Below are 17,401 nucleotides of genomic sequence, written 5' to 3' on the forward strand. Positions count from 1 at the left end.
GAGGTAATGTGGTCTAATGGTCACATGCAAAACTGGAAAAATATTTATATCCCTCACAATAAAAGAATTTTAGTATCTGAAGAATCTGACAAAAATCACTCCTCAAAAAAACAGACCTGCACCAGAAGCCAGCAAGTTCATTTGGTTTCCTTTGCCACATGTACATGACATTTCTAGCTCCCAGCTTTTCCTTAAATAATTGGTATTTGGGTGGTAGTAGGGATTAATTGCAATATTGTGTGATAATACTTACATCTCTGGGACTCCTCTGTGTCCTTGTTAGCTTTATGAATCCCATCCTGAATTTCATCTAGCCAAAGTACAGCTGTTTCATCCTGTGTGTCCTGAAGAGAATACAACAAGAAAAATATACAGTATCAGGAGAAAAGTATCACTCTTTTTGCCCTCTTTAGTAAGATAATCTATATTCAGAAATAGCCAATAGAGCAGTTTTCCGTATCGGAGGGAATAAGAAGTATTTCAGTCTTCCTAACTGACTCCAGCACAAGGACATCATGTGGATTTGTGACTAGTAGAGATTACTATGGCATTGCCCCACTCAATACTTTCTTCCAGACAAAAAAATCTTTTCGGGAAACAGAACAAACAAGAAATTCTGTCAATGGGAATCACTCTAATAAGCTGAGTGAACACAAGGCCAGGGACTTAGCACCAGTTAGTCCTAAAACCAAACTAGCTAAGAGGATACAATTTCCCGGGAAGTTAGTACTTCAAAAGAAGATGACTACACAGAGCTGCTGATGCACATTTTTGCGCAGAAACTAATAAACCTTTGGGTAACTAAGTCACATCAGGCTGTTCCTTTCCATGCCCACAAAACTTCACAAACCTGTACAAACTAGCAAAGCAAAAAGCATCGTACTTATTGTGGACGGGTGTACACACACAGCAATCAAAGCCATGTTTTAAATCTTTGTTTTAAAAGATTGCTTGTCAAGGAGCAGTGATCACACAGCATCCTGTATTTTGGCTGGGAAATCCAGCCAAATGAGCTGATGTTACATGCAGAAATTTGAGAGGAGGAAATGCACAAGTGTTTTCCAAGTCCCAAAATATACATAAAGAACAATGACCCAGCAGTTGCCAAGCATAAGATTCTCCCCACCCACTGGTGCTTCCTGTAGGTAACCACAGAAAGAAATGCTAAGATGCAACTGCTATTCCTCTGACAACTTTCCTCATACAAACAGAACACAGGAAATGTTTAGTTCTGGAATGGAATAATAATCACACTCTACAAAACAACCACTATTTGCAACATTCAAGAGCTTTAAGGCCAGACTTAAAATGAACATTTCCTTTAAATGCTTTCCATATTTTTCCCACTGTTTTGGCAGATCTAAGGCTACCTGGCTAAACGATACTTCATTCAAGAGATTAACATGACCTTCACAGGCAGATTTCATCTGAAAGCCAGACAGTCCCACAAGAGTTACCAGTAACAGCAAAATTCCTGTCCAGGGTGTGGGGGAGAATCATTAGTGTAACTCTACTATACTATCTACCCCCAGAAGCCAACCTGAAGACTACTAAATCCATCTCATGCTTCTCTACAGTTTTACTGCTGCAAGGCTTTCTGAAAGGTACACACAGTTTAACACACTACAGAGTCTGCTGTTTTTTTCTCTCACCTCATCACATCAGAAACATGCATGATATGATACAGCAGTCCCCTTTCAAGTAAGCAACTGAACAACATCTTCAGGTGAACTACAATCCCTCTCAGCCCCAAGGTACAGAAATCACTAATTCATAACAGTTAACTTCAGATTGTTCTTGTTTTCTCCACACTGTTACCTTATAATATGACTTTCTATTTCTGGAATTACTCCCATGCTGCTGGGAGAAGCCCTTTATCTTATGCCTAAATAAGGTAATTTCATAGTGACTCAGAAGTTACCAGCACAGTCTGCCACAAGTTTAAGCACAGGATAAAAAGATTTCATTGTTTCATTCTGACTCATGGAGAGGAAATGCTTCAGCACAAAATGGATCCTGAGGAACATTAACCCTGTCAAGACCCTTGATGATATTCATCAGAATTGCATACAGTTTTCAGCTAATGTCATCACACCGGATTACCTTTAGTCCAAAACAAAAAGTTCAACACATTCTAGACCTTAGCCTCTATACAAAATTGTGCATTGCTATTAGAGCAATGAGCTCCACAGCAGAAAAAGGACAACCAAACACTCTCAAGCCACTGAAAGCAGACATCTGTTATTTCTCTGTAAACAGATGAGGGAACAAAAATCAGCATCCTATTCCTACTACCCAAAAATCACTTGCGTACACATACATACACTCATCATCCCTTCTTATACCTGTAAGATGAAACTTGCTCTTCCTCTTTTCGTTTTCACCTTTCAGTTAGTGAAAGCTGCAGCTATGTACAAGTAAGTAGAAGTCCATGGCTAATGATAACTTCTGCTCAAAAAAGTCATAAGCTATGAAAGTGTCATCAGGTGAACAACAGCTTCTATTTTGCTGGTAGCATGTATGTTGCTTCACATCTTTTTTCTAATTTACCACTTCACAAATTTTTCTGCTTTCAGAAACTTTCTTTTTGCCATATATAACTATACCTAAGACTACATTCAACAAAGAATATTAGGAGAAAATACTTGAACTTGCAGAAAACTTGCAATAAGAAGAAGTTCAGTATTCCTGGAACGAACATGGTCTCAAAATGGATGATGAATATTATTTTTCTACAAAAAAAGATACATATCTCACTTGGAAACCCGAGTTCAGCTGTAGAAAGCCCCCATATGCACTTAAATATCCTTATACCCATCTCCCCAGTTCATGGATTCACACTGTTAGCTGGAATCTCTTTCTCAGTACAGAACGATCCAGATTGATTGGTTAAGATCAGTTGAAGGTATAGAGAATGCCCACCTCTCCACTGCCAATTCTGATTTCTGACTTTCAAGACCAGTAGGAATCCAGTAACACTAATGCAAAGGTCTTTCAAGAGGTGTGTTTAACTGCACTCACCTGTGCTTTCTCTCTCTTGGCTCGAAGTAGTGTATCCTGGTAATGCTGTGCTACCTTTGGGGCTACACCCTCCAATTTTGCTGCAGGAGTCTGTAAGGCTTGAAGAGTCTTCTTGGTGTCTCCTTCATCCAGAGCTTCATTAATAAGACCAATTGCCAAAATCCCTAGGGAGGAATGCAAAGGGGGAGAAAAACAAAGTTCCATTCTAGGTCAACAATAATCACAATCATCGCTTCAGACAAAAAGTGCAGTTAGTCCTTCCTAAATCAAGTAACAGCTCAGAATCACAATATTTTTAACAGAAAACATTATTTACTAATAAAGAAACCAAGGCTATTTCTCCCCTGCAAAGCAGTAGTAATTTTTGAGCATTGCAATTTAAAAAATAAAGTTTAAAAGAAAAAGAAACACACAAAACAAACAAAAACCCCAAACCAAAACACAAACAAAACCCTGGAGAGACTTCATGCAGGGACAAAACTGAATCCTCAGACACCCAGCTCAGAGCTTCAAGAAGAGAATTAACAAAGCCCAAATGGCCAGAGTTCAGAATATTCCAAGGTTCTGGCTTCTCCAAAAAGAAATCTTCACATAAAACCAAAGACTTGCATGGAATACCATTTAAAAATACAGTAACTTTGTATTTTAGAAAACTCTTTTCTTAAGGACATGTAGTATCAGCTGTATTATCAGATAAGTAGATACTATTCAAGTACAGTAAAATTTACCATTCAGCAAAATAAAGACCTTACAATTAGCTAAATGCAAACGGAGTCTATATCTATAGCAACTGTGTCCTGAAAATCATTAAATAACTCAGGCTGAGATGAATCCCAGAGTTCATCTGACACAGTTCCCTGCTTAAAGAAGGATCCAACCACTGTTTGTTCAGTGCAGAACAAAGAAGTCTTTTAGGTAAAAGAAAGGAGCTCAGTGTGGAAATATCCAGCTTTGGCTGTTGTATTCAAAGACTCTGACACTTTGACACAAGACTCAAAAACAGGAGTTCATACAAAAAATAGAACATCTTGGGAAAGAATATATTTGGATGGAGTAGAGATCAGGGAAAAATATATGTTGAGGACATTGCAAGAACTGCATCACTAAAATGATGCCATGGTTTCTATCAAAAACCAGATACAATAACTTGAGAAAGGGCACAGAAAAAAACACAAAATACAAATATAACTATAAATATAGCCACAAAGCTTGAGGAACTTCTCTGACTAACTTATTCATAGAGAGAAGATAAAACATATTTTGCATAAGGGCATATACAAAGCAGACCAAAGAATTAGGAAAATCCACAGGAGAACAATTTACCTCATTACAGGATTTTCTGCACCTTTTCTTACAGGCTAAGCAGCGTTAAAAGAAACAGATGTTGGCGCTACACAGACTTTTAGAGTTGGGCTGTGACCTCTTACATAGAAAGGATACTATGAAACTAGCACCGCTTTGTGCATCCCCAGCATGGCACCCTATTAGTGTGATTTGAAAAAAAAATCTACCTATGTGACCCAAATAGGAAACACAGTGTCTATTTGGAGATTCAGGAAACAAGTTAACCAAGATAGCACAGGTTTAATTTAGAAGTAAACCCTCTCTAGAGTTTAAGTTTTGCAAGGTGAAACACAACACACGAAGTACCCAATGGGAGTGGCAGAAGACACCTGCTTGTCTCAGTGTACAACATAAACTATAGCATCACCTCCACACTTATGACAAATCTCTCCCCCTTTATGACGCAAGGCTTTGAGCCTTGCTGAGATACTAAATAATACAAAACTATAAATATTATGAAGATGGCTTCCAAGTTAGTGTTAAACCCAGGAAGCTTTCAGTATTGATCATAAACAAAAATTAAAAACCTTTAATGAAAATGAGGGAAAAAAAAAGGAAAAACCATCTGAAGTAGAACTCCACAAGGGTCTACTGAAGATTAAGTTTGTTGAAGTGTACTATTTTCAAGGACTCCTTTATCTCCACTCTGGATTTTAAGTCAGCTAATACTGTCTGATGAAGTTTTCATAATTACACTCACGTTCAGTCTTTTATCACTGCTAGAAGACTGTTATTAACATAAATAGTACTGAGAAACAGAAAGCAGAAAACATGCAGGGCTAGAAGCATAGAAATTATGTTAACATTCATTCACCATTTTCAGCTTGCATCAGTAATTTTTTTCCTTCATGAGTATTTAATTTTCAGTACTCACACTTGCTGCATAGAGTGGTTTGGGTTGGAAGGACATTAAAGATGACCTAGCTCCAAGCCTCCCTGCCATGAGCAAGGCACTCCTTCCACTAGACCAAGACTATAGAACAGGCTGCTCCAAGCCCTATTGAACCTGGCACTGCATATGTATGTATATAATACATCTCTTCCTGTTCTCTTCAGTATAAGACTACTGACCAAATGCCTGTAAGTGAGTGCAAGGTATTAGTGGTGATTCCTTGATCACACCTTTTGTATAAATGCAAATAAACAAGTTTCCATGATCCAGTTCAATAAGCCCTCTAGGGGAACACTGAGTAGTGAGACTGTAGGGCGTAAGACACACAGTACAGTCGAAGGACTAACTTCAGAAGCATGGTCATGGTGAGAGCTCAAATATCAGCATGCCTACAGCCAGGGAGCTGGAGTCTCACCAGTGATCTGTTTTAGACACTTGTAACTTCAAAGGGTTTTTGCACATCTTCTGATTAGGGAGCTAAATACTGGGAACTAAACTGGGCAATTAAACATGGGGAAAGGAAAATGACCAATGCAGATTAAAAAACAACCAACCAACAACAACAAAAAACGCCAAAAAAACAAACAAACAAAAAACCCCAAACAACCCCCCCAAAAAACCACAACCACCAAACCCTAAACCCCCACAGAAATAAAATTAATAAAAGGAAGAAGAGGAAAACCTGAACAGGGAAAAAGTTGCCATCAAAAAAAGGATAAGACTTCAAGAAAAAAATCTAATGAACACAGCAAATTAGGAAGAAGAATGGAGTACCCCAAGACAAGGCTACAACTAGCTTAAATTTGGAGAATTGAAGCAAAATGAGAAGATTCTAGTCTAATCCTAGACACTGACACCAGACAATACATTTTCAGTCCAAAAAAGGTTGACATTTACACTGGAACGATTAATAAATAGTTTTGAAATACTGACATCAATACCAAAACCACAACAGACTGCCTGATCTCTCCATCAACAAACAGTCCTACAACCAAGACTTTCATATTACCAAGTCTTGTTCACAACTAAGATCTTCCTAGATATCTAATATACAACTACAAGTCAATCAAAAACTTTTTGTATTGACAGGCACCTAATTTTAGCACTCCTTATAAGCGATGGTCTAGCATGAATTCAACAGAAAAACTTACTTTCATGTTCTTCACACACAACTTGATTCACATGATCAACACATGATTGGATATCATTCCATGTGATAAATTCATTTCCTTCTGCATTTCTTTCAGCTTTAAGCTTCACCAAATCATCTATGTATCTGTCAGAAAACAAAACCCAAACCCAGTAAACATCACATTGCAACAAGGCGCTGAGGGAGCACACAACCGAGCACTGAGAACTGCACACAAAATGGGAGAGGTAACATGAGGGTTGAAACTGAAAATGGGGAGAAAGAAAAATACTTGTGTGTGTGGAGGATATCAACACAAATGTGAAGCAGGTTCAAACAGACAAAATTGCCAAACAGAAAAAAGCACTGAAACACTGAATAAGGGTCCAGGGCAAAGAAAATGGTGGGTGAGCTGGCATAAGTACTAGTGACAACCTAATAGTATTACAGCATTGCTTTAACATGAAATCCATGAGAAAGCACTGAGAGACAGTATGGGAATCAGACCAGTAAGAAACAGTAATCCAAAAACAAGATGCAAGAGACAGCAGAGATTAAATTCATACTCTAACAAATAATGTAGAAATAATGTAAAATTTAAGAGAAGGAAAAGAAAAATCATGAAGTCACAGAACATAAGCAACATCAAGGGTAGGTACGACTCCTTGAAGAACTCACCTCTGCGAATTCTCATCCTCAATGTTTGTAAGGCCTGTGACAGGACTGCTCAATTGTTTCCACACTGTATTCATATCCCCTGAATCCAAAGCCCTGTTAATCAGGGCCACAGAAGACAGCATCTCTACAGCAACAGATAGTTCTGGATGGGTGAGGTGACCCTGCATACAAAGAGGACAACAAATTATACAAACTATATATAAACTGTCTATACAAACTATTGCTGCACATAGAAAACAACGGAGTAGCTGTCAGAACAGACATGTAACAAGGCAAAGGGACAGGCTTTAAGACAACAAAGTAGAAAGGCGAGTGTCATAAACAAATCTAGAGCACCAAGTAAGAGACTGACGCACAGTTTTACAAGGCCAAGCATATCAAGATTTAAGGATTAAACCACATCAGAACAGACTGAACAACACAGCAGTTCTGTGAAGACTCAAGACAGCTTTGTTCCAGAGAATGCATTTAAGAAAAGAGACAAGGTAGACCCAGTGACCCATGCTAACTTCCAGAAATAATAGAGAAGGCGATACTTACTTCAGGGCTCTGTTGCTGTAAGGTGGCCAGCTCCCTTTGGTAAAGATCTGCAGCAAATGTATAAACTTCTGGTAACTGGGCCTCTGGATTCATTATTTCTGCCACAGTCTTCTCAGCATCACCCATTCGTATTGCTGAATTAATTTTGGCTACTGCTGCCAGTCCTAGAAATTCAAAGAGCATAAAAAATATGGAAGGCAGACAGCTGAGACTCACATAATAACAGTACTTTTATTTTACTCAAATACTTAACTGTAGAAAGTATATATAAAACTAGAAAGAATAATACCCAACCTGCAGAGAAAGAGCCAAACTCTCAGATCCACACACCCCAAAGTTAGTTAGTCTTCCATTACTGAAGACAATTAAAACACACAATGTTCATATTTAATACCTTTTCACGTTTTTGTCTGGTTATCAAGGGACTGTTTTACCATTTCAGTATTCTGATAGTAAGAAGCGTCATTGCAAATTTTTGGATGAGGGAATCATAGCAATTTTCTCTTCCTTTCTGCCTCTATCCTGCTGAAGGCAGTAACACAGGTACTCCATAGTGGGTACACGCCTAACTTAACAAAACATCACAAGTAGGTACACAAATGTGGACCTCCATGCCTAACAAGTAAGGTACTTTGAAGGTAGCTGCCTATCACAAAGTGAATTGCTCCTGCACAGTACGAGAGTTCTGCATGGTCTCAGAAGCATCTATCAAAAACAATCAGCAAATGATCTGCATTTTATTTGCTACCTGATATTCAGAAACAGTAAAGTTTCTGTAGCTCAGTGTGAATGAACAGCAGATAAAGCTATCTTTCACATCTCTTTGAGCAATCCAGATTTTCATCACAGATCCACAGAACAAAAATTCATAGAAGTATTCTATAAGAAGAGGTGATTTAAGGTGGATGCAAAAATTCTACATTTCTTAATTAAAATTATATGCTGTTATCTCCAGCCACATTGTAATAGCTGGATAAAAGACACTGCAAATAATTAGGGCAACCAACTCTCCTTAATATTCTTAGCAGCTGTAAAGTACTTAAAGAACATTCAATGACCATTCCTAATAGACCCAAATACTGTGCTGCCTCATTTTCTTGATCACATCCATGGTGACTTTGCTGCAATAATTTCTGCTGATCCTTACTTTGCTGGTACTGTTGTGCTGCCCTGTTAGCAGCATCCACTCCCAACTGCAACTCTTCCTTCTGCAGAGGACCTGTAAGGCCAGCCTAAAGAAAAAACAGAAACTGTAAGTGTGAAACAACGCCAAGTTATTAATTTCAATTACCTCAATAAAAATATTCCACTTGAACTTAGAAAGAATGCCATATACATAAAGAAAACAAAAATTATCCACCAGATTTTAAGTTCAGGTGCTGGAAGACTGTATGTGTACACTTTTATTTTACTCAAATACTTAACTAGAGATAGAAAGAAAAATATCCAACCAGAGAAACTGCAGTCCCATGAACATAACACTTAAAGGCAAGACTGCTTCCAAAATGATAAAATATTTAAGAGAAAAGGCACGGTTCTGCAGGAAAAAGCTCCTTGTACATGAGCTGAGTGCTGGAGTGAGATTAGCAATTGTGCAGTTTGGCATGAAACAATCCATTACGTAGTGTTGCATTTTACCTCTGAGCAACTATAAAGTTAGCAGAACATCAAACTGGCCAACATGCAGCTTTCGCTTATACATACACACTTCTTGGACTATATGATACTACACAAATAGTAGAAAAGTAGAAAACAAGACTGAGTAACTAGGGAGGCAGGAGAGCTTTAATACCTTGGGTAGCATCACAAAATCATTGAAGCTGAAAAGGACCCTTAGGATCATTGAGTCCAACCATACACCTAATACTGCCAAGTTCACCACTAAATCATGTCCCTAAGCACCATGTCTGCAAGTGGTGTATGATGGTATACTCCACAGTGAAAGTAGTTGACGCTTATCTGATAGGTGTTCACAAAACATATATATTCACATTATTTGGGCACTGACAGTAAAATGAAGGAGGACACACCTTAATAGTTCTGTACACATACAAGTTGGTAGTTTAAGGTTTGGTCAATTATATGTACACCTGCGTACAAACATGCTGGCCTTTCACATGCAGAGATAAAACCTAAATAATAGACAGCCTTACTGAATGCTTCCATCTCTTAACACTAACTTTTTGTAGCCAACACTAAACTGTAATGCAGGTATATACCAAGTGATTAGTACACAGTTGTATGGTGAAAAGCAGGAGCAGGGGAAAAACCTCACAAATCAGCGTAATCTACACTTTTCCATACCTCCTGCTTCTGTTGCCTATCACTCAAAAACTGCTTGAAATACCAGTCACAATTTTCTCGTTGCAATCCTCGGAGTCCCAGGGCTGGCGTTGCCAAAGCTTCATACAGTGCTAATGCATCTCCTTGTCCCAAAGCTAGGTCAATCTTTGATATGGCTGCGTGTGCTAGCAAGAGTAAAACAGAGTTTTGAGGAGGTCCCATGGTTTACACAAGCTACTGCACAAAGAAATACTCTTACACCTGACAGATAGTGAGTTAGGTATGTATCCAAAAGGAACACTTCAAGAGTCAATGACAAAGTCAGTTATAAATTACTAGCCTGAAAAACAGGCTAATGGTTGGAAACGGCAAGCACTACTCAAGATGAGGAATTGAAGAGCCCAGCAACAAGGACAATCCATTTCCAAAAGGAAGGGTAACAGAAGTCGTAGTGAATTAAGCTTACAACTAAACAAGACCAAAACCAACTAATAACAACAAAACCACACAACTGAAGAAAACCAAAACACCCCACCACTAAAACAACCCACAAAAACATGGGAGCTGCCTTTAAATTGTGTCAGCGTTACAGAAAAAGAACAGATATCATTTTGCAGTACTCTTTAATTAAGACTATTACTATAACATGATACTTACTATTCACTTTATTGATGTTTCCCTGAATCTCAGCTTGAGTCAGAAGTTCTTCATACACATCTCTCTCTCTATCTAAACTTTCTGAGGCAATCTGAAGACGAAGTAAAAACTAATCAGGGTTTCTACAGCTTCCCTCTTCCTTACAGAACTTGTAATTGAAAAGGTCAGGAAGGGTAGCTGTTTACCCATACAGAGCTGTGATAGGTCATACATACACTACCTCTACACATGCAAAAAGAAGCCCTAGACATAAATACATTTAAAGTAACTATAGTCAAACTCTGATACAGACAGCTTAGAAACATCTCAATGTAATGGCCCTACTGAACACACAGTAGAGCTCCAGAACATAGAAAGCAGTACACAGAGTTAGGCACGTGTTACACAGTGTTCCAAAACAACATGGACCATTTCCAGCATCAGTCAGTTTTGGTCATCATTTCATTGTTAGGAAAACATATCTATGAAAACAGAAGGATGCTTTCCCAACATATAAACACTGACAGGAATTCTGTAGCTATGTGACCCATATTTCAGACACCTAAACAGACTAATACAGCTAACTATTGCCTGTTTTCAGCAAGAAGATAGGTTACTGGGGAAACATAATAGAATGCCACGAGGAGTAAATCCACCTAAGAACACACATACAGGACCTTAACACACATTTGGTGAATTCCCCACAGTTGACACTGCAATACAAAGTAGTAATGCATGCAAATAGTTTGAAAGAAGAACTGAGCTACCCTATTTTTAGCATTCTCCATCTTGTCTTGTTTTGCTCTGTAGAGTGTGGCTTGATAAGTGGATTCCAGTTGATCATCCAGATTTATTAGCATGGCATTAGGGTTCTTCATTGCTGTAAGAGTGTCAGCTGGAACCTGATGGTCAATTGCTTCATTAATGGCAATGACAGCAGCATGCACTGAAAAACAAGCCACAGTCTGCCAGTTAGTCCCAAACAAAACAGCACTATTAAAAACCAAGAAATCAAGAATCCCTTTTTAGAAAAGAGAAGAAAAATTATCTGAAAATTAACTGGAAAGCAAAAAAATTATCAAAGTATCTCTCGTTCCATCATGGCTTTGTGTTGTTGAAGAAAATAGCAGCCTACTTTCTAGTTACACTATTTTAAGTAGTCGAATCATCATGCTTCAGAAAAAAGAAAAATACACAAGGGAAAGAATAAAAACATCTTCCCAGTCTTCCAAAAGGCTAACCAGAACAACTGTTATAGGCTTAAAACATGCAGCATTAAACCAACATTTAACTGATCTGCTGATTTGAATAAGCAAACAAAATGCCAGTTTTCCTTACATGCAGCTTCATCCACAGAAAGTTCATTCGCAAGAATTCCTCCAATCTTGCTGAAGGCAGGCATCTGAATACCATACTTCTCCAGTTCAAGCCTCATGTTACTGATTTCCTCCTCTGAAACATATGTTAAAATAGTGTTACATAGGTTTAAATGCATTAGCACTGCTGTACTAACTGCTGCTAAAAAAAAAAATTGGACAGCTACAATAGATAACAGTTAGTATTTAAATAATACTTTGAATATAACTCAGTAAGTGAAACAAAAGAAATGAAAATGCTAAGACATATTGCACACTTTCCTAAAATCTACATTTCTTTCAGAAACTTATACAGGAGTATTCTGTAGTTTTTCTTACTAGAAAACAATGCAAGAACTCTCATGAGGAGATGGAAACAGACTCCATTCTGAGGTACCTCAACTGTGATTGCCAACAGGTCAGGAAAATGCAGACAGTAGTTTAATATTTTCTTTTTCCCCACAAACAGACTACACTGAGAGAAGTGAATGGAGTGCCTCAACACATGCAGTTGCTAAATAGCATACAACTCTAAAAGAGAGTTAATAGTTTAGCATTTTATAAATATAACCAACAACCAAACTGCAGGGAAATAAAGTTTATACATCTTTTAAACCAGATGTGTGCCCTTGGGCAAGAGCCTCACTAATGCAAAACACAAAATTTGATACTTTCGCAAAATTAAGGAAGTGAAACTTTGAGCAGGTGTGTGGACACACGACTTTGTCCTGGCATCTCCTGCAGCAGATCAGCTATCAAACACTTCTTCAGCTGATGGCACCTCTAAACTGTCACAGGAGGTCAGAACCATGTACTAAGTTCCAAATGGAAAACTCTCCCAAGGAGATGGATACAAGGCTTAAACATCTTACAACAGTGACAAAACAATTAAGACATAGTTATTTGTGAAAGTAAATGATTAATGAACTAATGACTGTCTCACTGCCTGGCTCAGAAGCTGGTAAATGAAGTCTCTTTTTCTTAAGTTACTAAAATTCCTCACAGCCATTTATTTATCATTTTATTTGCATTTAGGATATTGACAGTAACAATCCTTTAATTGATCTCAACAGGTGTTCAACAACTGATCTAGAAGGGTACGAGAGAAAGGCAGCATACGTAAGTGTTGGGGTTTTTTTACCTGTGAAGTCTACCTTGCCATATAAATCCTGAATCTGGGGGGCAAGACCCAGTTTAAAAAGGTACAGGCTAGAAAAGAAAAGAAGCAAATAATTAGAACGAGTAATTTTTCCTTATGGTTCTGACAATGATATAATTTTAGCAGATACAGATTCAAGGACAGGTAAACCAATACAACAGCCAATAATCACCAAGAGAGTGAGCCGACTCTTCCCCCTTAGTTGAACATAACTGGCCCACCATTATAAAGTCTTCACAGAGTTACAGAATGGTTGAGACTAGAAGGGCACTCTTAAGTTTGTCTTGTTCAAGCACCCTTTTCAAACCAAGCCACACAGGATCAAGTTCCCCAGGATTGTGTCCACGTGGCTTTTGAGGATCAAAACAGTGGAGACCCCTAATTGCAGAGCAACCTGTGCCATTCCTTGGTCACTCTCACAAGTAAATGAAGCATTTCCTGATGTTAAGAGGGACCCTCTTGTGGTTCAGATTATGCCATCTGCCTCTTGTTACATCATGAGACATCACTGACTGAGAAGAGCCTGGCTTCACATCTCCTTTGTGTCCTCCCTTCATATAGCTGCATTCATTATTGAAATTCCTATGGCACTATGTTACATAGGCTGAACAGTCACAGCTGTCTCAGCCTGTCCTGATAGGAGAGATCCTCCAGTCCATTAATCATCTTAGTGACCCTTCCTTCAACTCTCTCTAGTTTGTGTCTCTCTAATGCTGGAGAGCTCAGAACGGGACACAGGACTGCAGGTGTGGCATTTCCAGCAGTGAAATATTCACTAGGCTGATCTAGCTTACTAAAATGGGGTTAACATATTCACCTGTGGCCTGATGAGAAACGGAATTGCTACAAAGGAAGGATGAACTCAAACAGCTGTGTAGGGATGGGTCTGGGAAATGAAAAGCAATTCCTACTTTTTGCCTGTCATACTAGCTCAATACAGAATCCCAGAAAGACCTGGGTTGGAAGGGACCTTTAAGATCACCTAGTTTCAACTCACCCCATGCCACAAGCAGGGACACCTTCCACTATCCCAGGCTGCTCCAGGTCCTGTCCAAACTGGCCTTGAACAATCCCAGGGATGGGACAGCCAAAGCTTCTCTGGGCAATCTGTGCCAGTGCCTTACTATCTTCTTGGTTAAAGAATGTCTAGCTCTGCCTCAGACAGCAGAGAGGGTGGGAATTGGAATGAAAAGGCAGCAGTTTCAACATACTTAACTGCTTTTTCCTTCAGAATCTGATTTGGCCACTGCCCAAGGTAAAATATTGGCTTCACGGACTTTTGCTGACCTGATGAGACTGTTCTGCTACAAAATTTGCCCTCATCCAGCCTTCAGTTCAGTTCTCTCTCTTGTCACCTTTCAGCTTTGCAGAAAGATTTCAGAAGCAATCAGATTTCTGTCTAGTTTTCCTTACCTGAGTGCGTGAATACAATAGATACAGCGTGGCATGTTCTTGCGATCGTAGATATCTGTTGTTTCTGGGTAGAATATCTAAAGATAAAGTTAGCAGTCTGAATTATATTCACTTTATACAGCCAAATCACATCAGCTCAATTCTTCCACATTACACTACAGAAACAGCTCATGGAACAAAATTCTTCAAGCTTCTTTGCCCTGGACCAATGTTTCACTCACCTGAAGTGTCAATGCTTCCTTTTGTTTCTAATACCCAAACCAGAACTTCACTTTTCCTGCCAAGTTCTACACACGTGAAATGGGTAGAACCTTCCTTTTGTGTGTACACCAAGATACTGGGTCATGAGGTATTAGTGAGGCCTTTGGTAAAAGCCAAAGGTTGAATAAAAGACTTACAGAAGAAGAGAGAAAAGACAATTTCATTTGGATTAAATGCAGTTGAGAAACAAGAGGAGAGACAGTTTCAAGGGGAAACCCAGACCAGCACTGAGGTGCTGTGCATACTATATTTTCAGTTTCAATTGGACCCAAAAACTTTCAGATAGTCTCAAAGCTCTTCAAAGTTTAACAAAAGGGGTTGAAATTGAAGTTTCAACTATTCCAGAAGTCCTGACTTATTATAACATAATAAAGTATTGTTTTCCAGTTATCTGAAGGTTCCTTGCTGTTGCCTATGAGCACAAAATAGCATTGCTCTTTCTGTGAAGACAAGAGCAACTGAATGACCCTCAATTCCACAGCATCAGTTCCCTGGCTGTTCTGCATGGAAAAATACTTAAAGTACTAGTATCTCTTGTAAATGTACTGAACCCTAGTCCAGTTCTTCAACATCTTCCCACACATTTACTTCCACCCAAAGCTACTTGCATCTGAAAATCTTACCTCATACCTGTCAGTTAACGTCTCTCTGTCTAAATCCCGCCTCATTTCTTTTCACCTAACCACCCTAACAGCACATTTCAGTATTTCCTAATCCCAAATGTGTTTCTGTGAGATCATCATAGATCCCAGGAAAGCTCAACTAGTAAATCACAAGTTATCTAAAAATCTTTGCCAAAACTGAAGTGTTCAATTTGCAAGCACATATGCAAAGACAACGTATATCAGATTAAACTACACAATGCCAGTTTTGGTGAAACTATGCATAATATGGCTACAAAAAAAACTAGACTATCAGCTCAATGCTACCACAGTTCCATGTATTTTCAGGCAACTGTCTTTATTAGCTCCAAGAAGTTTAACTGGCCATTTCTCTAGTCAAGTCAATCATTTATATTTGATTAAGCTACACCAGGAACATTTCAACTTGACATGAAAATTTCATAGGAAAATCTGAAGAAACAGGACATAGTATTTTCTGTTGTGCTGCTACATTTAGCATTGATTTCTAAAAAAATTTCTACAATCAAACTGTAGCCTGGATACTGTTCAAAAGAATGCATGGCAAGAACGATGTAATGCAGGTACTATGCAAGATAAGTAATTATCAGGGATATGGTACACAAGGATAAATAATTTTGCTCCTAGTCATTCTCACACATGTAGAAGAATGAAATCTTTCTGCAAATTTTAGGAGAGAGTTTCTACAGGGACACAAATCTAGAAATTTAAGTATTAACTACAGTAAGTGTGCTGATTTTTTGTAACAGCAAATGCTTCCACAGAATGCAAAGCTTTTTTGAGATTATTTGTTTATGTGGATATATAAGACAGAAGTTACCTTGGGGAGACCAATCTCAGACATGGCATTCAACCACTGGATTACATTATCTGTGTGTCGGAAGTGGAGACCAGTTGCCTGAAACAAAAATTGGCAGAAACAAGAGAGAGGGGAATAAGAAACCAAATATCACAGCTTTCAAGAACAGCAGGTGAGTTTCCTTAACACAGATAGTGAAAACAGCACTTTTGTAGGAAAGAAGTCTGAAGTCCTGTATATATGCTTATGTTGACTGTTCACGACTAAGTATTTCAACTAAGTGCAAGCTTAGATATAAAGCTGAGTTCACCCACCCCCTCATTTAACCATTGTTCTAGAGTGAAGGCAGAGTTTCTTAGGTAAGATTTATACAAATTAACTTTCTGCTTCTTTTCTCACAGTACTTCCATTTGTACATATTCCTATTTTAGATGTCTACCTAAAGAAGTATCCATGGTTTACAGCGCTCACCTTATACCTAGTCTGTTCCCTGTCATAGATTTTCTTCACAGAAACCACTTTAGGGGAGAAAAAATTTCCAAGTTTTGCCAGGTAGACTCCATTTCTCAATCCTTCTTCTAGCTCTGTTGTGGCAGGCAGCTCCTCATTCAAGCAGGCCTCCATCCATCTGGAAACGCAAGAACAACAAAGTTGATCACACAAGTGTATTTCCAATTTGTGAACACAACCCCATGCCAAGTAAGTCTCATGCAGCTGCTGTTGTCATACTCAAGCATACTATTCACTTAGCACTAGGGGCTGAAAACTGGTACAATACTAACACAGAGTCTGCATCATTAAAATGCTAGCCGGTAACACTTCAGACAAAATATTAAGAAGTACAGAGTTCATCAGGCAGAGTTTCAAAAATAATTAAGACACATCTCATCTTCATGTTTCTCCTTCAGTCCACAACTTAGTTTGTACTGGTCTACAAACAGTGGCCATCCTGTCCTTTAAACTAACTTAAATCTTCCCCTTGTACAGGTTTATCTCACAAGCATTTCTTTACTCTCATTAAGTATTTGCTAGTTATTTCATGACTTTGTGCCACTTACTCAAGCTCTTTTAAATTATCTCAGAGAGGACCTACAATGTTCACAGAATCACAGAGTGGTTTGAATCAGAAAGGACCTCACAGCCTATCTCATCCCAACCTTCTGCCATGAGCAGGGACACCTTCCACTAGGCCAAGTTGCCCAGAACTTCATCGAAGACTGGTCCTGAACACTTACAGGGATAGGGGAAGG

The 17,401-nt window shown here is 38.6% G+C and overlaps 1 protein-coding gene across 1 annotated transcript in view; it reads right to left on the reverse strand.

Moving 5' to 3' along the window:
• The window catches only part of IQGAP1 (IQ motif containing GTPase activating protein 1), a 53,850-nt gene that overhangs the window by 22,619 nt on the left and 13,830 nt on the right, over positions 1–17,401 (reverse strand). The window contains exons 3-16 of the mRNA XM_063413039.1: positions 16,623–16,779; positions 16,173–16,250; positions 14,451–14,527; positions 13,020–13,087; positions 11,862–11,975; positions 11,291–11,469; positions 10,545–10,635; positions 9,909–10,072; positions 8,752–8,836; positions 7,605–7,768; positions 7,065–7,225; positions 6,409–6,533; positions 3,022–3,185; positions 254–344 (exon numbers count right to left, since the gene is read on the reverse strand). Coding sequence (XP_063269109.1) covers positions 254–344; positions 3,022–3,185; positions 6,409–6,533; positions 7,065–7,225; positions 7,605–7,768; positions 8,752–8,836; positions 9,909–10,072; positions 10,545–10,635; positions 11,291–11,469; positions 11,862–11,975; positions 13,020–13,087; positions 14,451–14,527; positions 16,173–16,250; positions 16,623–16,779 — 1,718 coding nt within the window. The remainder of the gene's footprint in view (positions 1–253; positions 345–3,021; positions 3,186–6,408; positions 6,534–7,064; positions 7,226–7,604; positions 7,769–8,751; positions 8,837–9,908; positions 10,073–10,544; positions 10,636–11,290; positions 11,470–11,861; positions 11,976–13,019; positions 13,088–14,450; positions 14,528–16,172; positions 16,251–16,622; positions 16,780–17,401) is intronic.

This window comes from Prinia subflava, chromosome 15, assembly GCF_021018805.1.
Source record: "Prinia subflava isolate CZ2003 ecotype Zambia chromosome 15, Cam_Psub_1.2, whole genome shotgun sequence".
In the NCBI taxonomy this organism is placed as follows: domain Eukaryota; kingdom Metazoa; phylum Chordata; class Aves; order Passeriformes; family Cisticolidae; genus Prinia; species Prinia subflava.